The following is a 27958-nucleotide window of genomic DNA, read 5'->3' on the forward strand; positions in this document are numbered from 1 at the left end:
GAAATATAAAGTCCGTTGTATTTACCTATATATTTTCTGTTTCCATGGCTTTCCTCCTTATGGTATTCAAAAATTCTTTTTCATTTCCTTTTTGTTTAGATTGCTTCCTTTTTTTTTTTTTTAAGATTTCATTCATTTGACAGAGAAAGATCACAAGTAGGCAAAGGGGCAAGGGGATGGGGGGAGGAAGCAGGCTCCCCGCCTAGCAGAGAGCCCGATGCGGGACTCAATCCCAAGACCCTGAGATCATGACCTGAGCTGAAGGCAGAGGCTTAACCCACTAAGCCACCCAGGCAGCCCTAGATTGCATCCTTTAATCATTCGTTTAGTATAGGTCTCCTAGAGACAATACCATTAGCTTTTAGACAGCATATAGTTGTGGAGGTTTGTGCTTTATAAACTCTGTCTTTTAATTTGTGCATTTAGACCATTTACATTAGTGTAATTATTAGTATGTTAAGGCTTAAGTCTGCAATTTTATTTTTTGTTTTCTTTTTGTTTTCTGTTTTTTGAGTCTCTGTTTACTTTTACTTGAATTTCTACACCTTACTCAAATATTTTTTAGAATTCATCTTTGATTTATCTATAGTGGTTTTTAGTCTATCTCTTTGTTTAGCTTTTTCAGTGGTGGTTCTAACCATTACATTACATCTACATTGCTTATCTACTAGGGCCAACATTTACCAATTCCAGGAAAGTGTAGAAACCTTACTTCCCTTTGTGACTATCTATACTCCCCACTTTATAACATAATTGTCTTAAATATTTCCTCTATATACATTGAGAATCATGTTGCAATATGCTATAATTTTTGTTTCAACCATCAATATAGTTTGGAAAACTCTAGAGGAAAAGGAAAATCTACTGTATTTATCTGTTTCCTCTTCCCATATCCTTTCTCCCCTTATGATATTCCAAAATCCTTATTTTATTATTTCCTTTTTGTTTAGATAAGTTCCTTTCACCATTACTTTAGGATGGTTCTGCTGTTGATAATTTCTGTCATTTCTTTAATCTAAGAATACCTTAATTTCCCTTAATTAATGAAAGATTTTTTTTCTGTAAGAGTCTAGGTTGATGGCTCTTCTCTTCCAATAAATTAAAAAAAAAAATGTTACTATCTTCTGGCCTCCATGGTTTCAGATGGGAAATCCACTGTCATTTGAATTCTTTTTTCCCTAGAGATAACATGACACATCTCTGCATGCTCTCAAGATTTTCTCTAGTTCTCAGAAGTTTGATTATGATGTGTCTTTGGATTTACTCTATGGGGGATACAGTCAGTTTTTTGAATCTGTAGGTTATTTTCTTTTTAGTAATATTGGGGAAGATTTCAGCCATTATCCCTTTGAATACTTTTTCAGTCCCACCCTCATTCTCCTCTCTTCCTGATAGTCTATGACATGAACACTACATATTTCACTATAGACCCACATGTTCTTAAGGCTCTGCTCACTTTTTTTTTTCCAGTTTATTTTCCTCTGTTTTTCTGATTGGATTCCTTCTATTATTCTATCTTCAAGTTCACTGTTTCTTTCCTCTGTCCCATCCACTCAGTTGCCACGACTACTCATTGAGTTTTTCATTTCATTTCATTTCATTTTCATTTCATTTAATAATTATTAAATTATTAGTTCTAAAATTTCCATTTGTTTCTTCTCTATACCCTCTAAACATTTTTTGCTGATGCATGCTATTTATTCTTCTTTTATTAATTATTTTTACTAACATATAATGTATTATTTGCCCCAGGGGTACAGGTCTGTGAATAGTCAGGCTTACACACTTCCCAGCACTCACCATTTCATATACCCCCCTCAAAGTCCATAACCCAACCACCCTCTCCGTACCCCCAGCAACCCTAAGTTTGTTTTGTGAGATTAAGAGTCTCTTATGGTTTGTCTAATTCCCAATCCCATCTTGTTTCATTTTTTCCTTCCCTATACCCCAAACCCCCCACTCTGCCTATCAAATTCATCATATTAGGGAGATCATATAATAATTGTCTTTCTCTGACTTATTTCATTCAGCATAATACTCTCTAGTTCCATCCATGTCATTGCAAATGGCAAGATTTCATTTATTTTGATGGCTGCATAGTATTCCATTGTATGTATGTGTGTGTGTGTGTATATATATATATATATATATATATGTATATATATATCTCACATCTTCTTTATCCATTCATCAGTTGATAGACATCTAGGTTATTTCCATAGTTTGGCTATTGTGGACATTGCTGCTATAAACATTCAGGTGCCTGTGCCCCTTTGGATCACTATATTTGTATCTTTAAGGTAAAAACCCAGTAGCGCAATTGCTGGGTCATAGGGTAGTTCTATTTTCAACTTTTTGAGGAAACTCCATGCTGTTTTCCAGAGTGGCTGCACCAGCTTGCATTCCCACCAGCAGTGTAGGATTGTTCCCCTTTCTCTGCATCCTCTCCAACATCTGTCATTTCCTGACTTGTTAATTTTAGCCTGGTATGAGGTGGTATCTCATTATGGTTTTAATTTTTATTTTCCTGATGCCAAGTCATGTTGAGCATTTTTTCATGTGTCTGTTGGCTATCTGGATGTCTTCTTTGCAGAAATGTCTGTTCATGTCCTCTGCCCATTTCTTGGTTGGATTATTTGTTCTTTGGGTTTGAGTTTGATAAGTTCTTTATATATTTTGGATACTAGCTCTTTTTCTGATATATCATTTGATGCATGTTATTTCTTTGCTGAGACTTTTTAGTGATGGCTGATTTAAAATCCTTCCCAGATAATTTCAAAATCAGTGTCTTTTCTCATTCACTTTGATCTCTTTTTGATTCTGTAGCAAGTGATTTTTTAAATTGAAACCTAGACATTTAGGTGTTATGCCATAAGACTCTGGATCTTATTTAAAACTTGTGTTATGGCAGGGCCCCTCTGACACCCCTTGGGTGGCTTAAGGAGAATACCACCTTATAACTGCTTATTGGGGTGTCAGCCTCCATTGATAGGGTAGGGGAGGATCCTTGTTACTAATGGGATGGAATGAGAGTTCAGGCTCCCCCACTGGACTTCAAGTGATGCCACCCTGGCTTCAATAAGAAAGGCAGCCCATTATGGTTCCCATGTGGTCTCCACCATACTTTGGAGGATTGCATTGTTATTGCTGAGCACTAATGGGAGTCTTGACTCTAAACCAGAATTATTTTAATGCTACCTCAGTGAGAATGGGGAAGGTGCCTCATTACTGCTGATTTTGAAGATAAGACCAGGCTTCCCATGTAGTCTTTGGGGGACCCATTACCCCTCAGCAAGGATGAAAATCTGGGCTTTTTTCTCCATCTTCTCTGATACCACCTTGCAAGGCATTTGGGGATCCCTTCTTACAGCCTGGTGAGGATGAAAGTCTAGCCTCCCCACTCATCCTCTACTCTTAGGGTAGGGAGGCAGGGGCAGGGAGAAGGGTTGCAATTTTTTCTGTGGAATTTGGCTAGAGTAGAAAAGTTAAGGTCTTCAAGTTTTATTTCTAGGCTGCCTCTTTCTTTGTCCTTTTACTAGAGATGGCAGACTTCCCTTGGGACATTTTTGTCTGTTACCCATTGACATTTTTGAGTTGCTGGTTTCTCCAGTATCCACTCTGAGATATAAGAAATGAACAAACAACAACAACAGAAAAAAAACCTGGAAACTCAACAGTATTTTGTTCCTAACACCCCAAGATCTCTGGGTGGTTTGCCTTCTTCTCTCCACCTTTTTAGTCTCCTTATGTTTGTTACAAAATATAAAATGTAATGTTCAAGAATTTTTAGTTGTATTTAGTGAGAAGCATAGGGAAAACTGCATCTACTCCATCTCCCCAGAAGCTCAAGTCAGGAAAATAATTGTAGACAGAAAGAAATAAAAAACAAAAGAACAACAAAAAAGAAGATTGGGATGGTGTTTTCTTATTTTCTTTTCTTCTCAGAGATCTGTGCTACTGAGAATCAGTTTCAAGGTAGCAAATAAAGAATCACTTTCTCTTCCCTCCTCTGCCCAAACAGAAGTTCAAGCTGAAAATATGTGGCAAGAGCACACGAAAATGATATGATGTCTATCAATAAATGTTCCACATTCTCCAGCCCAGTAAATGTCACATTTGGTTATGAAATTGAATTTTGAAAAGTAACATGTTTAAAAATATTCCTCTGACTTAGTATTTGTTATAACTATTGACACAGATAGAGACTGAAGAATCAAATCATATGTTCCCTATACACTTTCTCAGGTGCATAAGTTAACAGGTTGACTTCCTGAGTGATTCCAATAACTGGGATTCTCAGTTGCCTTTTGGGCTCCATTGTAACACAGTTGAGAGAAAAAGCATCCACACCGCTTCCCTGGTTGCTGAAAGTGCCCACGAATTGCTTGGCTTGGGAAGGAGCTATCATTGTGCTCCACTTGTCACCCATATGATTGGGGGATCACCACGTGGGTTTTATCCAATGTCAGCTTAGTTTTAAATTATATAATTGGATAAATATCCTATCCAAAAAAACATGATCCCCACAACACTCCCAAAATCTCTGCATTATCATAGCCTCACAAGGTAGAGCCATGAATGAATGAACAAATGAATGATGAAATGAACCACTTCCTTTTCATTACAACCCAGCCAATTTTTGAGGGGAAACATAACAAATGGCCTCATACAGCACAGTACAGCACAGCCCCAGAGGAAGAAGTTGGCTCATTTCTGCTAATGGAAACTAGAAAAAGACAATAAAAGGCAAAAAAAAAAAAAAAAAAAAAAAAAAAAAAAGCTTGGGCACTGAGCAATTGCTTTCTCCAGATAACGAAGAGCCTGCCACAGTAACTTTGCACTAGACTATTCGATAAAATTTTGCATCATTAGACAAACATAAGGTATTCTAGTGATCATGTCAGTCCCACCATTTGATTTGAATGATTCCATAAGACAGGGTCAAACTGCTGGGTCAAGTGATTATTTTCTAAATATCCCTTATATGTAACTATCCATTTACTAGTATCTCACTGGCCTGTCCCAATCATACTTCTATTTCACCTTCACCAGTACCTCTTCCATCCCTATCTGATTAAATAAAGAAAACGTCTCCATACAAACAAACATAAGAAGAATGAGAGGGTTGTGTTTTTTTTTTAATCCTTGAATAATGACCACAGTTCCTAAACAATTTTAGAAAAGCTCTTATAGATCCAACATTGCGCCACTTTCTGGAGCAGAAGTCCTTCTAGAATGCTCTGTATAAATGATCAATCAGAAATTCATGTCTAGAAACTCCTGACTACTCAAGGAAACCCTACTCATCCTACTCATACTTTAGTTTTCTCAGCAGATTTTGCTTTTTCTTCTTTGGAAACAAAGGGATCAATCTTCTTTCAGTTTCTTGCTGTTTCTGAAGTAATGACTAGTGCCTCTGACTTGCTCTGTTTTGGTAGTCATGGTTCCAGGATTGAGAAGTCTTATGACAGAAGGATGCACAGATGCTGAGGTACAAAGAGTGGTCACTAGGAAAGGGATATCCAGGGAAAATGTCAAGACAATGTCAAAAAAAAATCTGAACTGAGCCCACTAAGACAAGTAGGAGTTAATTATGTAGGCAGAGAGAGCAGGAAGAGGGATGAGGGAATTCAGTGCCTACCTAAAGAGGCTTGTTAGGCTGGAGCAGAGATTCGAAGTGATGGGGGTGGGAAATGGGCCTGGAGAGGTAGGTGGAAGCCAGATCTTGAAGATGAGGTCCTGACTTAAAATGATATGAGACAGAGCTGGGAGTGCAAAAAAGTTATTAGAAACTTATCATGCCCAGAACTTGGATTGTGGACAAACCAGAAGAGTAAAGGGAAAAGAAAGGATAAAGTATGGTATCTGTTCCCCTTCTGGTGAACAGAGAGGGTTTAGCAAAGCTAGTGCCTCAGATGAAGGTAGGTTTGAGAGGCATTGGCCACTGTAAGGTTTCATATCCCTCCAAGATAGCCCTGGAGGCAAATGAACCCTCAAAGAGCTGCTGGCCCAGAAGGGAATCAACAGATTGAGTGACATGAGATGAACAGAGGAGTCCTTGCTACTTCCAATATTCAGCACTTTGCAGTTGAGTCCTGGGGAGATGGGGGGCAAACCCGGTGCAGATGTGTCTTGGGAGCAAGAGTGCCTGCCTAGGAACAAGTCCACTGATGGTGAACAGGCTCTGCCTACTTCAGCTGCCTAGAAATCCTCTATGCCTTTCTGCAGTCTGGCTCAGTATCTTCTTTAAAAGAAACTTCTTGATATGACTTTGGTGATAATGCTTGTCCTACATTTTATGATATTTCCAGGAGCTCTAGGAAAGGAGGAATGAGTCACTCATCCTATTCAAGGAAACCAGCCACACTGGGCATTCATGAAATGTTTCTGGGATGTTGGTGCTGGGAATCTAGAGGTTAGCCTACAGAATTTCAAGCAGGGAAGGACACACAGAGAGGTGGCATTGAGGGAGTTCTGCAGCCATACAGCCCCGCAGTTTTCCAGTTGCTATCCTTCAACTTGTTCCTCTTGGCAAGGGAAGTCCATGTATTCAACATACTTCCAAGAAGGCATCAGGGGAGGTGCTCTGAACCTCTTCTTCCCACCTAAGAGCTAATCCAGAAAGCATAGATGAATTGAAGTAATTTAGTATAAGCACAGCATTGAATTTGATTTCATTTATTCCTATAAGATATCCTAATACCTCAGTTGCATTAAGGCCCTCCCTAGTCTGGTCAAGATGGCCAGTGATTCCCTCATAAGAAACACAGCAGAGCAACCTTTACAGATCTTATAAAGGGTGTCTGGGTAAGGCAAGGGCGCCCAACCTTTTGCAAAGAGAGCTGTATCACCAAGGGCATCCTTCATGGTCCTCCTTCAAACAATCCCTTCCAGACTTTTCACCCCAAACCAAGAAAACTTTAGATTATTGTAGGAGCCTTCCACTGAGTAAATCAAGGACAAATACTAACTTTCTACATGAAATTGTATCACGCTCTGATGGGTGAGTTTTCAATTCTTCAAATCCCTCTGTGCTTGGCTTCCAGGAGAGAGTATGCACTGCTTCCCCAAGGTGTACATGCAGGTTCAGACCTTGGCCCCCATCCTCCTTCCACAGCTTCTAACAGCACCCCATTCCCAGTCACGGTCTCCCTCCTGAGCAACTCAGCCTCACACCATGGCACCTGACACCATGGCCCTCCACAGTGCACACTTTAATTTTCAGAGTCAGTCCCCTACCGTACTTCTCATACGTGGCTGCATTTTACAGGCTACCTTCCATCCCTCAGGCACCAAAGTTCTCCATCCCTACTCATGCTGCTTCTCCACATAAAATACTCTGCTTTGTGTTCCCTTTCCCTCATTATTCTTCCTTCCTTCTTGACACATTGAAGCTCTTCCTCTGTAAGTCTGCTCTGGTTCTATGAGTTAGAACTTCCTTCTCTCCTATCTCTTTCTCTGTTCTCTCTCTTTCCTCCTCTCCGCTCTGTTCTCTCCCATCCCACTCCTTTCTCTTCCTCTGCCCTCTTCCCTTTGATGTCCTATGGAGGTCTCTTAGTAGCTTCCCCTCAATACCATGTATTACTGCTATGTATGTGTCCCTCTGAGCTCCCTGATTACACTGGAAGCTCCCTGAAGGCAGGTAGAGAGACTTCCTTTCTGTTATATTTAGTTCCCACCTTGTGTAAATCAATAAATGTTTAAGTAATGGGTGAGCCTAGGAAGGATCTTGGACCTGGGTCCTTACCACACTGCCCCCTGCTCTAGCAGCCTTCGTTTCCAGCCTGTCACTCGTTCTTAGGATTGCAGGAGGCCACATGGTGAAAAACACAGGTTCTAAATGAAGACTTCTTGTGCTTGACACCCAACTCTGCTCCTCTTCCAGCCTTATGGCCTGGGGCAATTTGCTCAACCTCTCCGTGCCTCAATCTTTCCATCAGCAAAATGAGAATGATGTTATCTATTTCATAGGGCCACTGTGAGAATAAGTGAGGTAGATGGTCCAGTAATGCACTCAACCATGCTGCGGTTATGTGAAATAAATGTTAGAGATTACTGTTTTTATTGCCCCGAACCATACTTGCATACTGACAAAAAGCTAATGTGTGATTCTTAAATCCTCTGCTTTTTATTTTTCAGCAGCAACTCAAGGCAATATATATGGTACCATTTATATGAACACTTATCTAATTGGCTATTTGAGGATGTGGCATTTTCTTCTTAAATCAGTCCTTAGATGACCTGCAGTGGCATCATGTCAGGAAAGAGGAAGGGGGATGTTAAACTGGAGACCACAGCTGGCCCGTTTATTGAGAACCCTAAGAGCGGGGTGTCAGATTGGAGGGCCTCGGCTTTAACTGGGGGGTGAGGTCCAGTTGAGGATACAAACTCATAAAATAACATTACCATTTCCCACTGGATATAAATGTTCCTTTAAACAGTTGCAACTTGAAAAAAATCACAGTTTTCTGACGAATATAAGGACATATTTTAGAGAGATAAAAATATCTTAGATGTAAATATGACTGGTTTGAAATATATCAAATATGATGAGTTTTCCCAACGTCCATAAAAGCCCTGGGCAGCAGAAAGCAAGGCAGGAGTGCTGCTAAAAGGCAGACCTCACTCAGCCCTACCATCCCCTGCCCTCTGTGCAAGGGGGCCCTTGGCATTGGCAGAAAAGCAACCCCTCTACCTTCTCCAAAAGCTTTGCATTCATGACTCTCTCTCTCCCTCTCTCCACACCCCCATAAACACACACACATGCATGCACACACACACGTACACACACACTTCTTAGTCCTAGCTTAGAGCTACAGTCAGTCTCAGTTATAATTGCCCTCATCAAAAACCTCTCTGTCGTTTCAGACAGAAGTCTATCTCTGGCATGGTCCCAGTGGAAAGCCACACACTTCTTAGCTGAAACAGAAATGTGGGTATAAATATCTCTCTCTCTCTTTCTCTCTCTCTCTCACACACACACACACACACACACACACCAAATTGTTGAGCTTTTATTTACATTCCCAGTATAGAAAGAACACAGTCAAACAATAAGAAAATGAAATACCCACTGTCCCTGAGGGTCCATATTCTACCTGAGGAGTCCGTATGATTTTAACAACACACACAGAATAACTTTCAGTGTGTGTGGGCATGTTTTGCTCAAACATGTCATCATGATTCCTGCAAACTTTAAATGTTTCTGTTATTCTATTAAATGTATGACCACACAAATGTAAGTGGAATGGCTTCTAAAGCAAATGATTTCAGCTCTTCGAAGAGGAACTTTGTATTCTGGTGGAGGGCTCTGGAAATAGGGGTGTGAGGTGCATTGCCACAAGCCATTGACATGATGAGTAGTCCCTGGGAGACAGGCAGACTTGCAACTTCTCAGCCTCAGGGAAAATTGCACTGTTATTTTTGGCCCACATGTCAGAGGTCACTATTCATTCTCAAATAGCAAGAACAGGCTACAGCCCTCGGTCCTCACATGGTAGCCAAAGGGAATGATGACACACACAGACACTCACACACAAGCATATAACCCTTGAGTGGATTAACACAAACTTTCTCATTGGTTACTCACAACAGGCCTGGGAATGAAGAAACACAGACACACTACCTATCCCATCTTACAGATGAGCAAACTGCAGCTTCCAGAGGGTCACAGTAACTGCTTAAGAAATGGCAAAGCCAAATCAAACATCTTTCTAGACCTAGGCTCTTCCCTAGACTCCCCATCTTCTGTACTTACCACTTGCTTGCACTGTCTCAGACACAATAAATGGGACAAGTTAAATAAGAACAATAAATTTTCAGGCCGCAGTAAGCTCTTAGCTTCAGAATAGTAAGATTCCTGTATTTCTGGTTTTCTTTTAATTCTACAAGGGGTAAACCTGTTGATTATCTCAAATATCAAAACTCTTGCCTCCCAGAGGAAAGATATTTCTTAAGGAAAATTCTTGAAGTGAACACATCTGGGTGCTTTTTTTTTTTTTTTTTTTTTTTTACATCTTAAAATATCACCAATACTCATAAGCATTTACATCCTCTTCACATAACAACTAGTCTTGGGAACACCTTTGCATACATCAAACCAGGTCAGAAAGAGAAAGTCCAGGAAACTCGCCTAAACTATAAAATGACTTGCTCAGGACCACAGGGCTTTTCAGGAGCAGAGACTTCTGGTCTACCAAGCAGTGCCTCCCAGCTATGATGGTGGTACTGGTAGGGGCCTCCAGAGGAGGCTACTGGGAGGCAGGGCTTGACTTTCCCAAGGGTCCTGGAATCTCTTACCCCCATAACAAATGATGCAATGTGATACAAGGAAGCATTTGAGCATGAAGCTGTGTAGAAGTAAAACTCGGCAAACATAGAAGAGTAGGGGAAAACTGCAAAGATTGCCTTATAACCAGTGGAGTTCTTAGGGATAAATTTGAGAGCACAAGGAAGAAATAAAATGTCCAGGCAGAGGGAATAGTGATTGCCACAGAAGTAAGGTATCTGTAACTAGACTGTGAGTGTGTAAGACAGAACCATCCAGCCATGTGGCCTTGGCTAAAAAAGACAAGGATTGCATGTCTACTTGCTAGACAAGGACTAGAAGATTTCAACCTGGAAGTGCCTGGGTCAAGTCTGCATTTTAGATAGATTCCCCAGGGCTATTTCAGGATAAAGCCTCAGTGTTGCAGGTGTGACAGATGGTAGGAAGCAACATTAATAAAACCTTTCAGAGACAGCAGCTAAGTGGGGGGGGGGGGTAAGATTTAAGATACATGAAATACTGGAAGCAAGGAAGAAAGAGAGGGAGATGTGTTCTCAGACTTCTGGTTTAGGCACAATGTAGGTGGTGATCCTATAAACTGAACACAGAGAATGGAGAAAGAAGGCCAGGTATGAGAGCTGGTGGAAGTCTGTGGGGGACAGAGTAGCTTTGAGCATGTTGATTTGGAGAATCCATTGAACATCTGGGTGGGGCCATCCAGTTCACAGCGAAGGTTCAATGGAGAGGTCAGAACTTGATATATAAGCTAGGAAGTCATTGGTCATTTGTGGAATCAGGGTTATTTTTGTGGAATACAGAAAAGGCAAATCCAGAAAACCCTGACATGACACTAGGATTGCCATTTGAGGAATCTTGTCTCAATATACCCATGGGTGGTGGCCTTGAACATTTCCAGAGGAGTAGAGGTTGTTGACAAAGGGAAGAGCCCAGCATGGTGGAAATTACTCTCTGGGCAGGGGTTCCAATTTCCTGGACCGTATCACCATAGGGCCGGACTTGACAATATCCAAAAGGATCTCTTCCAGGTTTAATATGCTGTAATTATAAACCTCTCCCCACTATTGTAAATCTGGTAACCAGCACATTTACTCTGAAGGAAAAATCTTACCTTTAGAAAAGGAAGAAGATTTCCCTGAGACTGAGAGTGGAATATCAATGCTTTATTGGCTCTATGTGCCATGCGGTTGCAACTCCCAACTCTCTAGTAATGAGGGAAGGACAGAAGAAATTTAAAGTCAGCCATCAGAAAGGAGGAATACCCAAACTTTGCATCAACATGGACGGGACTGGAGGAGATTATGCTGAGTGAAATAAGTCAAGCAAAGAAAGTCAATTATAATATGGTCTCACTTACTTGTGAAGCATAAAGAATAACATGAGGACATTGGGAGAAGGAAAGGAAAAGTGAAGGGGGAGAAATCAGAGAAGGAGATGAACCATGAGAGACTGTGGACTCTGAGAAACAAACTGAGGATTTTAGAGAGAAGGGGATGGGGACATGGGGGAGCCTGGTGGTGGGTATTAAGGGGAGCACGTATTGCATGGAGCACTGGGTATTATACGTAAACAATGAATCTTGGAGCACTACATCAAAAAGTAATGATGTATTGTATGGTGACTAACATAACACAATACAAATTTTAAAAATAAAATAAATGACTAAACTACTTAAACAGAAATGATTTCTACAATAAGTTATAGTATAGATGAGTCAAACTGAGAGAGCTAAATTTAGGGTTTTTAAGGACCCCTCCCGCATTGATGTCAGAAGTTTCCATGTAACTATAGGGAAGACAAAAATGCTGATACAGGCTGTATTTTATTTCTCAAGGACTAGGATATTCAACCCATTTGAATAAAAATAGTTGCAATGTCCACCCACTAGCAGGACTGGGGTACAAAAGTTGGCAGGGTCCTCGTATCACAAAAGAAAAGTGGAGACACACATAGGAAGATGGCCAAAACTGACAAGGCCTTATAAGGATATAATGCCTGGAATCAGGGTGCCTCTACTGTGGGGACCTTCACCACATAGGGCCGTCAAGCTGAAGTGAGCAATGATCCAGGGTGAGGACCTACAAGCACGGAGACAGAGAATGAAGGAGAATCAGGTCATGCATCAGGATACAGGGAGAGGCCATGCAAGAAGAGGGGTTGAACCAACAGTAGAGTTAGGCTAAGAGCTGAAGTGGAGAGTCAACACAGAGCCAGCAGAGACAGAACGAGGTTCCTACAGGTCAAGGATGAGTGTCATTAAGTTCTCATCATGGAGTTGCTTCTCTGCATGAATTGTCAGGAACCACTAGAGTGGGGCCGTTTTGAAGCAACCTTAATGCCTATTCCCGTGAACCTGTGTTGCTGTGACAAGTCCCTTTTTGCCTGATTTCGTTGTCTCCACTATATGGTACTCTTAACCTATCCATAATCATGCTATCTATGCATCTCAATAGAAACCAGATCAGGCTAACTACGAAGGGTTGGATGCCACTGCGGGTAGGATGGTAGATCATGGTTCCTTAGGTCTTTCTGTTCTCAAGGGCACGTACCAGTTTAAGTAAGAGGCATCACCCTAATTTCATTGCTATGAATACAGGGCTTGTGAAAATCAAGTGTACTCGTGATGAACAAAGTTGTTTGCTGACTCTCAAAGAGAGTTTTCTGGTTTGGGAATAGTGGTGCCAGAAGGATGACTAATCATTTTGTTAGCTGTGCTCCAACACCCAAGTCATGACACATCCTCTCTAGTGCTAGTTGGGCCACTGTGACTTGCTTAGCACTGTACCATGGCCATCGGGAACAAGAAACACCACCTCTGGTTTCTAAGAACTAAAATATTGACAGCAGAGGAGCTGCATCATGACCACAGGAAGCCAAGAGTCAATGACACACGTTTCCACGGACAGAATGCTATAGCTGCTGCTCATAAACAAAAGGTCGGAGGAGGAATAATGACAGTATAAGATAACAAGAAACTATTTTTTGCCTATCGGTTTGGCCAAGATTGAAGGGGAAGAAGTTCTCATGCCACTGGCAAGTTGGCAAGAATGTAAGGAAATAAACACTGTTATACACTGTCAGATCCGATCTTGGGGAGGGGGGACAATTGAGAGATACATGTCAAAATTCTTAATATTCACACTTTTTGATCAATCTTAACCCTAAGATTTGTCCTCAGTATTTAACAGGACAAGGGCACCAAGATGAGTTCAAGGAGGCTCATCACGGCATTTTTATAAAATAGTGGAAAATCATAAGTGAATTAAATGGAACTGGGTGAAGAAATTATGGTGTATTTACTCATGATGAATGCTATGCAGTCACTTAAAAATGATGGTGTAGGGGCACCTGGGTGGCTCAGTGGGTTAAAGCCTCTGCCTTCAGCACAGTTCATGATCGTAGAGTCTTGGGATCGAGCCCTGCATCGGGCTTTCTGCTCTATGGGGAGCCTCCTTCCCCCATTCTCTCTGCCTGCCGCTCTGCAAACTTGTGATCTCTGTCTGTCCAATAAATAAATAAAATCTTTTAAAAAAAGATGGTGTATTCTACCTTAATTGACATAGAAAGAGTGTGACACGATGTTAAATGAGAGAGTAGCTGACAACATTGCACATATAGTATAGATACACTTATAAAAAAGGAATTATATTTCCATACCCATATGTATTCACAAGTACAGAAATGGGAATGAAAAGCATTCACCGAAACATAACAGGGGTTTCCTTTGGCAGTTTTTGGGAGAGAACTGTATGTTCTGATTTACAATTTTTCAATATTTTTGGAGTTTTTAAATGATGAGCATATATTAGTTTCATAATCAGAAAAATAAGGTTACAGAAAAGTAAAATAATAGTGGCCAATGTTTTGGTTATTGAACATGTTAAGAACCCAAGGAAATCAAAGAAATATGAAGAAACTGAAGAGAACTTTTCAGTAGAAGTGACCATTATTCTTAACAGCTCCAAAGTAATTTTTTAATTAGGACAGATCTAATTTATATATGTATCACTCTGGCTCTCAAACTCAGTGGGTAATAACCTATATCCCAGTTGAAACAAAATGTTTTCAGCCCAAAATAGATAAGGTTATAAACCCATCAAAAGTGATAACTTTCAAAAGACACCAAGAATTCAAAAAAAGTAAGACAAAGGAAAATGTATAAAATCTACTTAGCTTTTAGGGAAAAAAGAAATCAAATGATGACAAAAATATCAGCTCCAAAAATACCAAAAAAGCTTCAACAGGAGAAAATAGAAAGCAAAGATTGGCATATGGATGTCAAGATTCTAGTGTCAGAGAGGTTTTGAAAATTGGTCGTGCGTCACCAATTATATATATCCAAGATCAGTGTGACAGATACTCCATTCCAAAAGCAATGGCAAGTTTTTTTTTTTAATGCCCTAAAAATCTCTTTGCAGTGACTGACTGATCGTGTAGCCATAATATGAGATTTTTAAATTCAGTTCATGATTGGTGACCAAATTCTAATGTCGGAAAAAGAAAGGAAAGAGATAAAGTTGTATTAAAGCCACTGTGTCTATTCCCATCTCAGAGGTATCTTACACATAAATGTCTTTTCTTCTCATCTCCAGAAAAAGCACAAAGAAGAAACCGCAGCAATGGCCAGGTTGACAGAATCCATGAGTGAGTAACTTGAAATTTATTTTTTTAACTTGAAATTGATTCTTTATTTTTGGTTTGTAATGGGAAACCATAAAATCATGCAAAAAAAAAATCCCTTTCTTCGTGATTATCTCTCTCTCATCTAGTCTTGTGATCACCAAGACCTATTTCACATATATTATACTGTGTGCTGATGTTACAATATGCGTTACTTGAAATTCTCCTTGTCTGGAGTTGAACTCTGTGCTGAAATTGTTATTCAAAGTATGGGATTTTATTTGTAGGTCTGTGTTGAAACTTGGGACCCACAATAATTCCAATCTGACTCTTAAGAGGTTTAGTTAAAGCAGATATTTCACAGGCTGGGTAACCTAAAGAGAAGAAACAAAGGTTTGTCACTGTTAAACCTTTCAGGTGTACTTCAGAATTTTAGGATACAACAATTTAAAAATGGAGTGTTTGATGTGGAAGTAGCTGGTAATGATTCAGGTTTGGAATGGATCAGTGGCATCATGCTTTAAGCTCTTCAGTCAAATAAACAGGATACACAAAGCATTTTTAAAAGGAAAGAACTAATTATAATAAATCCTTCTGCAAAATGAGAAATATAGTTCCATGCATTGAAGTTTGAATATTAAAGACCATGTGGATATGAAATACAGACAATGCAGTTTCTTCCCTTTGGAAGTATACATTTTCCTGGTGATATAATTCATATCCGAAGTTACAAGGAAAGCTTGGAGACACTTCTTTGTCATCATTCAGTCCATGAACACCTTATTAAATTTGACCTGCATAGTTAACCATTAACCTTGCCCACATTTAACTGGGTCCCTGCTTCCTCCTTCTGCTGTTCCTCAAATCATGAGACTATTAAAATACAAGTGTTCTCCTGTAGCATACTGAATGAATCCCCCCAAAATCTTCCCCCTTCAAGAAAAAGAGTAATGTTAAAAAGATCTTTACGTAACATATCATTAATTCCTGGCCCAAAACCGTGCATGATTTCATTTATCTTGAGCATTAATTTTAATCATACAAATGGTGATTCCAGGGGCTGCACAACCCCCCCACAATTTACACACCTTTCTTCCAATCCTTTCTGTATCAATCCAGCCCTATCTCTGCCCCACCCTTCTTCCTACCTTAAGTCTTGCAGACTACAACATTTCAAAGCATTTGTGACTTGATTTGAAGAACCCAAAATTGGTTCCCTGTAAGGGAAAGGACCTTAAGTCATGGAATGTGCTCTTCTCAGACTGAGAAGGAAATAGTGAGGTGACCAGTACCATCACAAAACTGACAAACCTGTGTTGTCAAACTATGCAGTGGGACCATGGACAACACCAACTCATTCACAATCCATGGCACAATCTCAGATTTAGTTCTAATCTCTAAGTCCAAAGTCACCAGAACAAAAGACCCACACAAATTCTCTGAATGCTAAAAGGATCAGTGGCCTGGAACACAGCATCAGTGCCAGTGAATGGAGTCTTGAGTGTGGGAGAAAATTGAACTGCATGGTGTTGCATGTGAGTTGGGATGCTAACAGTTTTCACAGTGAGGTCCATGTTAGAAATTGATGTTCTAATTCAGTGAACTTTTCAATTCTTTTAACTGAATTGTAAAACATTAAGGGCACTATAAGAGTCAATATTTTCGACATGGTCAGTATTTCTGATAAAGGTGTACTAATTTTTCTATCTCTATGGGATCCTGATGCATTTAAGTTAGAATTCCAACCACCCCCCCAACACCACCACCACCACTGGACTACTGAATTGTTGAGTTCCGGTTTCAGGTTTACCTCTGCAATAATTTTAATGACTTTGACCCATGAATCTATTGGCTTAAGAGAATTCTGTAAAAATTGAATTCCAAACCCTTTTTTTAAATTTTTTTATTTATTTTCAGCATAACAGTATTCATTGTTTTTCCACCACACCTAATGCTCCATGCAGTCCGTGCCCTCTCCAATACCCACCGCCTGGTTCCCCCAACCTCACACCCCGCCCCTTCAAAACCCTCAGATTGTTTTTCAGAGTCCACAGTCTCTCACGGTTCACCTCCCCTTCCAATTTCCCTCAACTCCCTTCTCCTCTCTAACGCCCCTTGAATTCCAAACCCTTGCATAGGTGAAACAGTGGAGCCATTCTTCTAATTTGCTTTGTCTTTATGAAAAAGATTACATGGGTATGTTCAATGCACAAGGAAATTTAGAGAGTGAAAAGAGATCTTAGATTCCTACACAACATTCCAGTTTACTGACCCTTACAAAGGTAAAGAACACTATTATAAAAAATACCTAATTCTTGTAGACACCTCCTATGAAAGTTAATCATGCAGTCACCACGAATAAACATTTCATCAAAACTAAACTCATGAATAATGTTACAAACAGCTATACGTTGATGGTACATAGGAAATCTACAAGGAAGTAAATACATAATTACAAGTAGGGAGATTCTATCAGTAGGCTAAGCAAAGAATTAGCATGCAATTACGACACAATAAGTTTGATGGGAACATCAAATCCATGGCCACTGGGGAAAAGAGACATAAACAGAACCACAAATGCCCAGGACACAATGCTCTGAATGGTTTTCCAGAGTCAGTAAACACTTTGCTTGTTAATCTGCCAAGCAAAAGCCATCTGGTTACTAGAACATCTCTATGTTTAACCAGAATCAGATGGAGATTCTTCTCCTATCACCATAAGGGGCCAAATGCGATCAATGGGTATTCAAGTGCCATGATGGGGATATGGTATCTTCTCCATCTTCTAGACCAGGGAATATTTCTAGACTAATCCTTCTAGACTAAGGAATTTTTTTTTTCTATGTGCCATTAGTCACCACCTCAAAAAAAAAAAAAAAATCTGCGTTCATTTACCAATTCTTTAAAAGGGCAAGCAGAAGACACAAAAATGTTAGCAGATTTTTAAATGTTTAATAAAAGCAAGATAACTCTTGCTTTTTGTTTCATCAAAGCAAGATAACTCTTCAAAATAGTTTTATGCCACATTGTTAAAATGAGGAGAGGGCATGCAAAGGAAGGAAAAAAAAAACAGAAAGGAAGAAAAATGGATGTGGAAGGAAGAGGTAGACAGTAAAAGCAGACCTGAGAAAAATACAAGGGAAAAAGTATCTATGAGAAAGACCCAGAGATGGAGCTGTTAAAAAGGAAAGGCACCAAATCACAGAGAGCAAAAGGAGACAAGTAAGCATAAAGGAGAGGAGGTGAGGAGAGGTATTAACAGAGAGAGGCTTAGTGGGGTCTGAAATTAGTGGACTGCACACTTGCATTAACCAGTGGTGGGCTTTCAACCCTTCAAAAGCTATTGATTTTTTACCACTGCCAGTTGACATTTTAGGCTCTGTCTGCATCTTGGAAATGGATATATTCATACTTACACCACCAGAAGCCCAGTTCCAAATGGTTCAAACAAAACCCACTTTGGAAAAAATTACTCTGAGCTTGCCCATCCGTGACCAGCACTTTACTACCCCAGGCACTAATTGAAACTGAGCTGAGCCTGACCAGTGGAGACTGCCAACCTTGTCTATAAATCAGCATCTGGTGACCCAAACAAGGAAACCACACCCTGCACTGTGCTGTCGGTAGAGGTGACATTGGGGAGGGCAGGATCTGTCTTGGTCACTGGGATCTAAGACAGTGACAGTCTGGAAATGTCCAAAGGCGTGAATATGGCCTGGGGGGCTCCAGAATCTTGGTCTGTATGAGGTACCTCTGTAGGTTGTGCTTATCATCCCCATACCTCGAGCTCCAGTAAACATGTCAAATACAGCATGGAGAGTCTCACCACATGGGTCCATTCATAATGTGGATTATAACCAAGTATCCACCTTGTGCATGGTGATGGGGTTGCAAGGATGGAACAGGTAGGGACGCTGGCCCTGTTGCCTTCCAGGCTGCAGGGCCCTTCCTGGGGCCCCCCATCTGGCACTCTGCCGAAGCCCCACTCCCACCTCCTTCCTGGAAGCAACAGCATGTCAGTGCAGTAGCAAATGGTGCCCAGGGCCAGCTGTGTCTCACTCCAATGCTAACCTGGGTTGACTTCCTCAGCTTCCTTTTGCCACCTGCCCACCTCTCTCAGCACATGTTCCCTAAGCATTTCCTCTGCCAGCCATAGGATCCCTTCCAGTCTTCCCCAGGAGCCATCCCATGAGGCTGCACCCACCCTCCCCTCCCCATTGTCTCTGTGGTTGTCACAACCATCACACACCTGCACAGGAATGACAAGAGCTGCTCATTTTCATTCTCAGATACACAGCCGAGTGCCTACTATGCCCTGAGTAGCTCCAGGGAGGTCCCTCCCAGCCTGGGCAGAGACAAGTGGGCTGTGGTTCCTCCCACTGCCCATAACCAGAGCCAGGGACCTGTTTTGTAGGTGCTTAAAGGTCTTAGCTGTCTGCATTAATGCAGAGGGAATTCCTCCTGTGATGAAAGAAACAGCTCAAATTTAGCCCAGATTTGAAACTGTTTAGTGTCAAAAGAAATGAAGAGTGAGAACCAGCTACAATCACTGCACATGAAATTAGCTCCATTCAAGCGCAGTGTTTTTTTAATCATTTATTCCCTTTTTATGGAGATGCTATCATAACCCTGGCATTGTGTTAAGGTGTGGAAAGACCAAAAAACAGGGTCCCTGCCTACACCATGTGCAGCGTTTTGGGGAGGCAGGAAACTCAGAGCCGCCATGCAGAGCAACACATCCTGGCAGAGGCTGCTGGACAAACATAGCCGTTTGGAGGCAGATGTCCAGCCAAGATCTCCATGCAAGGACTTCCATAAAGGTGCCCAAAGGGTGTGCAGATGCCACCAGGCAGCCAGTGGGCATGTGAGTGCCAAGACCTGCACCCAGCACAGGGAAGGACAGAGGTGTGAGGGTGTGGCCCGTGGGGGGAAGAGCAAGGTGTCGATGTGGCCTCAGCAAGGAGCTGGGGCAGGGACACAGCAGATGGCTGGGCACATGAGCCAGTCGAACAGTGAACAAGGATGCAGCTTGGGTTTCTCCTATGGGGGAGGGGCAGCACTTAAGATTTTTAAGCAGATCAGCCTTTTAGAAAGATTGTCAAAGACCTCACTGTGTGCACTTCTGATCCGGGCAAAGGCAGACAGAGGCAGCCAGGAACTGGGACTGTAGACGAAGGCAGACCAGAATGTGTGAAAGAGGTGGTGATCAGATGTGACAGAGAGGAGAAGAGGGGTGTGGGGATGCAGCACAGGCTTTGAGCTTTGGGAAAGGAACAGGTGGAAGCTTCCAGGAGCCCCCAGTGCTGGAAATGCCCACAGGAGAAAGAGTGATTTGAGGTGTTGATGATGCAATGGGTTCAAATTTGAAGGTACTGAGCTGAGGAGATGTACCCTACTAGGGCACAGGCTCCAGCTGTTCGGAGTTTCTTTGTTAACACGGTCAGTGTGCCTGTAGGAAAGGTGTCCCCTCTCTCAGGGGTGCAAATGGGCAGCTGTGAACGTGTCGGGAGTGACCAGGATTTCTGCCACCCAACACACACACATACACACACCCAAATGTGCACACATGTGTATTTATTGCTCCTCCGTACCACATGTCCACACTGGTCAGACATGTACTGGGCACTTCAGGATCACCCAGAGGTTCTATCTCCTCTTGTGGCTTCAGGTTCACCGCTATGATGGTGAGATCATGACGTATCAACACTACACCTTAGAATGCCACCCAGAAGTGACACGTGTCACTTCTACTCTCATTGTATTAGCCACAAGCCAACACCACACCCAACTTCCAAGATGGAAGGGGTGCTTGGAGGGAAGATGTACGGCCAGCTCTAACCAAAGATGGAGGGTCTGAATGAACTTTATGGTGGAAATGTTGAGAAGCCAGAATGAGAGGCAGGGAGACAACTCACTGCCAAGCAAAGGCAGGGGCTCACCCTCACCCTAGGTCATGGGGATGGAAGAAGGTGGCGTCTGGGAGCTGCACAGGAGATGGGATTGCTGCCAGAGGTTCCTCCTGAGGCCTAGAAGAGAAATAGAAATATCCTGAAGAAGTATCTTCGAAAAGGAAATGTGGATGGGAACAGCCAAGACAGAGAATTCAGGAAAGTAGGCACTGGAATTTTCCTTGGGAATCTCTTTGTCCCTTGGTTCCAGGGTTCCAAAGAGAGGAAGAATGGAAGCATGATCCCCTTTCATGTTCAGCCCATGTGGCCTCTCCTGCTTGCTGGGATATCATAAGCCACTTACCACGGTGGAGAAAGCGCCCACCTACCCTCTCAGACACGTCGTTTCCAGTGACCCAGGCCAGACCCTCTTGGGCAAGGCGTAGGATTTTAGCACAATGTAGCACACTTCTGCAACCCCCTACCCCGTGGGAAGGGACCAAAGCTACAGGTCCAGGCAGACACGGCACACAGGCTTGGCCTCCACTCATGGCCGGCCCAGACCTCGCAGCAGGACTGAGTGTCAGCGGCCGTGGAGGACAGTTCAGGTGGGGCAGACCTGTTCTTGTATGAAGTCGCTGGGGTGCTAAATGCCACTTTATCCTCAGAGACTAAGGCTCCACGGGACCCACCAGATAGTGCTTTTTAAGGCACACCTTCTCCTTTCCAATAAAACTCAAGACACCTCGAGATCTGTCCCCGAAGCTCACACTCACACAGGAAGTCACAGCATCATCTCACAAGGGACCAACCTGAAGTCCAGCTCCTTGCTCCTGACTCCTCAGTCCTGCCATTACAAGGTCTGTATCACGCTTCATTACTTCACTCTCTAAATGAGCTCCTCAGTGAAAGCCAGTGAGGCAAGCATAGCTGCCTCTATACCAAGGCAAACGGTCTTTCTAACAGGGAATTTTCGGGTCTTTGTGAAGCCCCAGCACTCTGCCTCCACCAGCCCTCTCTAGCAGCGTGCCTTCAGCGCTTCCTGGTTGCCTTGCCCTTCCCCCCTTCTCATCAGCCTTCCTCTGTGACAGAGGGTGTGTGTCACCGTGCCCATGTAGTATCTCCTCCGGTAGTTCCCCAGCTCCCCTCCTTTCATATCTCCCAGCCTCCGGGGTGGACAGGAAGCCAGCCTCAGCCCCTCCTGCAGGTGCACGATGCTGAGGAGCTGCAGGGCTGGGTGTGGGCCTCCTCCGTACCACATGTCCACACTGGTCAGGCACTCACACCCTTGCCGACTAAGCCACTCAACCAGGTGCTTCTGGGGGTAGGTTCTGGAGACCCTGCCTAGAAGCCGGTTCTCTCCTTCTCCCTTAACCCTGGGAGCTATAGCATATCCCTAAACAACTCACCCAGTCACACTCGCCAGATGGGCTTTGTCATCTCGACTAGTAACTCGGACTGATACAGGCTGACCTATAGCACGACAGGAGGGAGCCGCAAGGGTGGACGCCAAGAGGGCCCAGCTCCAAGGGGAGCAGAATGTAGATCTATGTGGAAGTTCAGGTTGCACATTCGGTCTCCAGGCAATATATACCATCTCAGTCCCACCGCTAGGCAGAAAAGCTTCCTTTGATCCAAAGCCGAAGACAGTCGGCAGGCGTTTCCCTGTCTGTGTTCCTCGGAAAAGCTGTTATTTTTTTTTTTTTTTCCACTATGAGGCACGTGGTTGTCCTTACTGGAAAGCGTCTTTCAAATTCAAGGATAATTGCTCTCTAGCTGAGATCAGGGGCGTGTTCAGTGGAATCAGAGCTCCTAGCTCTGAGGCCAGAAGGCCAGGAACAGACTTTAGTCCTCCTCCTGCTTAGCAGCCTGAGCCTGGGCTCCATGGGGGTGGGTTCTTGGCCACCCCTCCTCCCCCTCCCTGTCCCCTAAGGTGGGACTTCTTGCTCCTGTGATCTCCATCTGCCTCTCACTGCAGAGCCTGCCTCCAACAATCGGCTCCTCCCTTGCCATCCCCGGAACAGCCTGTCCTGGAACAGCCTATAATTTAAAGGATTTCACTGGTGGCAACACACAGCAATGTTCAAAATGGCAAAGTGAGTAAATTTCAGCATAGGGTGCCTGACATTTGTATAAGTTATTACTGGTCTTGGTTCCAGTGGAAATGGGGCTAGACCTGTTTTCTCAAGCTTATTTCCATCCAAGATCTCAGAGGCCACTTTGACCCCTATCTTCTGATGAATGTCAGACTTGGTCACCAAGACACTCTTCCCTGACCCCTGTGCCTCCTCTCTGGCAACAGAAACACTGTGGCTGGGGTTTCTCAACTTAGGCACCATTCACATTTGGAGCTGGGTAATTCTTTGTTGTGAGGTTTTGTGCATGGTGGGGTGTCTAAGAGCACCTTTACCTCAACTCACCAGACGCCAGTAGCACCTTCCCCCAGTTGTGACAACCAGTGTCTTCAGACATTCCCTGATTTGGCCTGGGGAGAGGCTGGGAATCACTGTTCTAGGTAAAAGCAGGAGGAAGATGAAACAGACACGAATTACTTTTCTTCCGCAGCAATGGTGGGATTTGCTAGTGGACCGCAGACCCTCCTGAGACTTTGGTCTCCAGTGTCTGTCCATGCCCCAGCTTCCCACCACTACTTGGTTAATGCAGGAGTGGTGGACCTGAGCCACTCCTGGAGGCCACCAAGAGAGTCTGTCTGCCTGGGCTGCCTGACTTTGGGGACAGCCAAGCCATTTGTATTCCTATTTTACTGATGATGCAATTGAGTCTCAGAAAGATGGAGTGATTTTTCCACTAGTGTTCAGGAGGAGAGCAAGAAATACCACAGCTCTCGGCACTGGCAGAAATTGGAGGGGTGGAAAGTGGGAAGGGGAGGAGGTGGAGACCAGAGTTCTGGAGACTACCAGGGGTGTCCTTCTTTCCAAACTGCAGTTTTTAGGACCTCCCCCTGGACTCTCTTAATAATAATTTTTCTCCCTCACTTTGTCTTTCCAAGCCATTGGTGGTGGAAAGCCCAGCCCTGACCTTCTTCACTGGTTTCCATTTGTCCCAATCTCAGGGGGCACCAGTGTCATTGGCATTTCACTGGAGTGGCTTCCTCCCTTGTTTAGAATCACGGGGACTTTGTTCCTTTTACAGAAGGTAATCACACACAAGGCAGATGTTGGAGGCATGAGTCACCATGGCAACTTGGAGTCAGCTGCCCAAGCCAGGCTGCTATCACCATCCACTGCAGCCACAAACAACCAAAACTCTTTACCTCTGTCTTCTCTTCCAATTCACACATGCACAGCAACAGGCTGTGCTCCTCAGGCCCTCTTTGCCCAGCCAGTGGGGTGCTCAGATGACATCCCAGAGCTATGGAAGAGCGATGGCTCCCACTCAAGACCCAAGGGCTGAGCTACTGGTCCAAGATGGGGACCCAGATCCCAGAGGGAATGGGAAACACACCCACCCCCACTTGCCCTTGCTCCAGCCCAAACTAAAAAAGTAAACAAATACATTTTTAAACTCTCTTCCCTCACACTTCCTCCCTCGCCTCCCTGCCTCCCACCAAATGCCACCCCGTCTCACTGTCCTTCCCCTCCCTCCTCCCACATGCTGCCACCTGGCTCCAAGAGCCTGCTCCAGCCTCCCACCACCTGCCACCAGCTCATGATCCTTCCCTCCCCCCTCCCACCGCTCCCCATTCTCCCTCCCCCCCATCAACTGCTCTGCTAACAACAGGTCTCATCAAGGAAGACAGAGGGGGAATGAAAGGATGTGTCTCCCCGGGGCTGGGTCACCCCAAGGCAGGCTGTGGGGTAGGAAGTTAGGGTCCCAAGCTTTTTTCTCAGGCTGCAGAGCAAAGGTTCCCCTGCCCAGAGATGTGGCCACGAGGAAGGCTGGAATGTAAGGGACAGATGCCCAACAGGACAAGCAATTATGGGCAACCAAGAGTAGGAGAATGTGAGTGTGTGTGTGTGTGTGTGTGTGTGTGTGTGTGGTCTGTGCATGTTTTAGATAGCCTGAGATAAGGCACTGAAGATGTGAGTGAGCAGATAATAGGAGGGAGCAGTGGAGAATAGTGAATTCTTTTTTTTTTCATTTATTTATTTTCAGCATAACAGTATCATTATTTTTTCAGCACACCCTGTGCTCCATGCAATCCGTGTCCTCTATAATACCCACCACCTGGTACCCCGACCTACCAATCCCCGCCCCTTCAAAACCCTCAGATTGTTTTTCAGAGTCCATAGTCTCTCATGATTCACCTCCCCTTCCAATTTACCCCAACCCCCTTCTCTCTAACTCCCCAATTCTAAAGGCTCCAGCTTGAAAAGAGAGCACCAGGACTGGCAGGGGACCCTGCCCATGACAAGTGCACAGTGTTTTCTCACACCCGGATCAATGTGATCTCTTGGGCAAAGGAATTTGCTTTTTACCTTGTGCAGCCCTCTTTGCTTCACTGATATTCCCAGGGAAGGGAACCCACTGGTCCCCGCTGCAGGTCTACTGTCCCTCCCACTCTCAGCCCTGCTCTCCCTCCTGATGACAAGCTGGGACAGACTGTGAGCTCATCACTTCCCCACTGCCTCCCTGAATTTGTCTGGGGAGGGGAGGCCTGGCTTCTGGCACTGGGGAAGACTAAAATCAGGTGAAAGTTGGTGGCACCTAGTGGTAGCCAGTCATTTCCGAGACCTCACCGAGTCTTGGCTTCACCAAGAGGAAAGAGCTAAGGGAGTCAGCAGTAAAAACATTGCTGCCTACATTTCTCATGCGCTTTTCTGCTTTGATTTAATCTCCCTCACAAGATATTAAATTTCAGACTCAAAGGCTTTAAGAGGAAGGAGGCATCTTGATTTTAAATATTGATTCAGAGAATTGCTTTGCAGCCCAGAACTGCATTTATAAAAGTTTCTACACAATTAGCAAACATCCCTGACATGCATGCGGGGTCCCAAAGAGAGGTCTGTCAGGCATTGTGATCCCTGGCACTGCTGAGTCTGACTGCACCACATCCTAGCCATGAACCCACTGGCATATTACCCATTCTTCTCTGCAACTGAGCATAGCAACCACCCGCCACTGTTTTAATAATGTGCATAGAATTAAAACTATATGTGCTCATGCGTGTGTGTGTATGTGTGTGTGTGTACATACAAACTAATATGTATATTTATGTACATAATATATTATATAATGTCTATAAATAATTGCATTTAAATATGAATCCACATGTGTAAGTTAATAGGTACAGTGAAAGTTTATATATATGTAGAATATATGTTCTTATACTGAAAACTAACCTAAAAGCATTTAGCATTTAACACAGCAGTTGTGCCACAAAAGGTACTATTATCGCCGTATCTCATTTAACTCTTCTCTAGCTGTTATAAGTATATTTATATTGTCCATTTTCATCACCTTGTACTATATCCAAGTCTCTTAAAAAATCAAGGATTATGGGTGCCTGGGTGGCTCAGTGGTTTAAGCCGCTGCCTTCGGCTCACGTCATGATCTCGGAGCCCTGGGATTGAGTCCCACATCGGGCTCTCTGCTCAGCAGGGAGCCTGCTTCCTCCTCTCTCTCTCTGCCTACTTGTGATCTCTCTCTCTGTCAAATAAATAAACAAAAAATCTTTTAAAAAAAATCAAGGATTATGACACGGCTCTATGATTTTATAAATTGGCATTAGGTACTAAAAATTTCTTATTGAATGATTTGGACTACTTGGAGGGTTTTAATATGCAGTGTTTGTTACCTGTGTTACATCTGTGCCCAACACGTGACCTTATGAGAGTCTCCTTATGGGCTTCGTTGCTGTACATCAGTACTCTTTTCAACTCAATCTACAGACTCTTCCCTCCCATTATCATCTGGCACAGATGTGATATTGATGGTGTCCACCCCCTGGACTCATACAGTCCAGCTCTCAAATTTAAGAGAGAGAAAACTCACTTTCGATTTTCTGAAGTCAAACCCAAACCAAACGTCACTCCCTTCCAGGTCACTAGGGATGTTTTTCACTAAGTATTTATTTAACTCAGATCATGGTTCTAGTTCTTACCTAAAACTACATGTCCAGTGAAATCAAAGAAAAGAACCCAATGATCTGTGTGCCCTGAGTGCTAAATAATCCCTTTCCCTAAATAATTTTCTCCTCCAAGTTGCTAAGCCCTAGCCTGCAGGGAAAGGCCTTTTCTGTTTTCTAGCACACAAGAATGTTCTCAGTTAGATAATGGCTAGGAAGAAACAAGTCTGGATTTTTCTCCTAAATCCAGGATGCTGGTCTGGATTTTCTTTTTTTTTTAAATTCAGAATGCTCTTCTCTTGTATATGTTCCAAATTCTCTTTCCTTGGCTTTAATGAAGGGAAAGGTGTCAGACGCATCTCCAAGACTCTCCCATGGAGAAGGTTTTTTTACCATCCTTTCCTGTCAAACTTATAAATATCACTCTGTGGCCACTGAGGAAAGAAGAAATAATTTCTTGGACAAATCGAGTTGCATTCCTCAATTACTTTGCATGATCTTTCTCTGCATCCTCTTAAAAAAATAATCTGATTTTTAATGTAAATCAAAAGTGAGTCCATTACAAACAATTAACCAAGTAATAGCGAAGAGCTTACCAGTAGACACCATGAGTGTATGTGGAGGGTGAGGTAAGCTATAAGAGCTCTTGTCTTGTCATAAGAAAGTAAGTGACAAAATTCCAAGTGAGTGGGGGATACCAGCAGACCCCACCTTTGATTTTTTTTTTAAACCATAACACATCAGATGAAGTACAACTCAACTACATACTTGTTGGAGGAACCAAGTGTACGTTGTGATTTACCAAAGACAAGATCATCCACAAGGATAACTTTGAACCTACTCGCTGTCAAACAAAATGGTAACCATTTGCTCATTTCTGGGCTTGAGTATTATTGACCCCAGAATTTCTCAACACAGAAGCTGAGATGTGAGAAAGGAGAGACTCATTTGTGGGAGTCCAAGAAGGCTTCAGGAAATCTGGGCCTTGGAGAATGGACAAGCTTTCTTAAGGAGAGAAGAAAGGGCTACAGTGCTGTAGGTTAAGGGGGCGTGGAAAGCAAAGGGGGTGGACATGAGGTGGGTAGTCCTTCTCTTGGAGAGCACCATGGAGGCAGAAGAGCACAGGGGTGTATGGAA

General features: G+C 43.1%; 1 protein-coding gene across 1 annotated transcript in view; it reads left to right on the forward strand.

Annotated features, from left to right (window-relative positions):
• Positions 1-27958, forward strand: part of KCNJ6 (potassium inwardly rectifying channel subfamily J member 6) — a 273417-nt gene that overhangs the window by 70777 nt on the left and 174682 nt on the right. Inside the window, exon 2 of the mRNA XM_044250922.1 lies at positions 14878-14929. Coding sequence (XP_044106857.1) covers positions 14905-14929 — 25 coding nt within the window. The 5' untranslated portion in view covers positions 14878-14904. The remainder of the gene's footprint in view (positions 1-14877; positions 14930-27958) is intronic.

The sequence above is a fragment of the Neovison vison genome, chromosome 6 (genome assembly GCF_020171115.1).
Source record: "Neovison vison isolate M4711 chromosome 6, ASM_NN_V1, whole genome shotgun sequence".
Lineage (NCBI taxonomy): Eukaryota > Metazoa > Chordata > Mammalia > Carnivora > Mustelidae > Neogale > Neogale vison.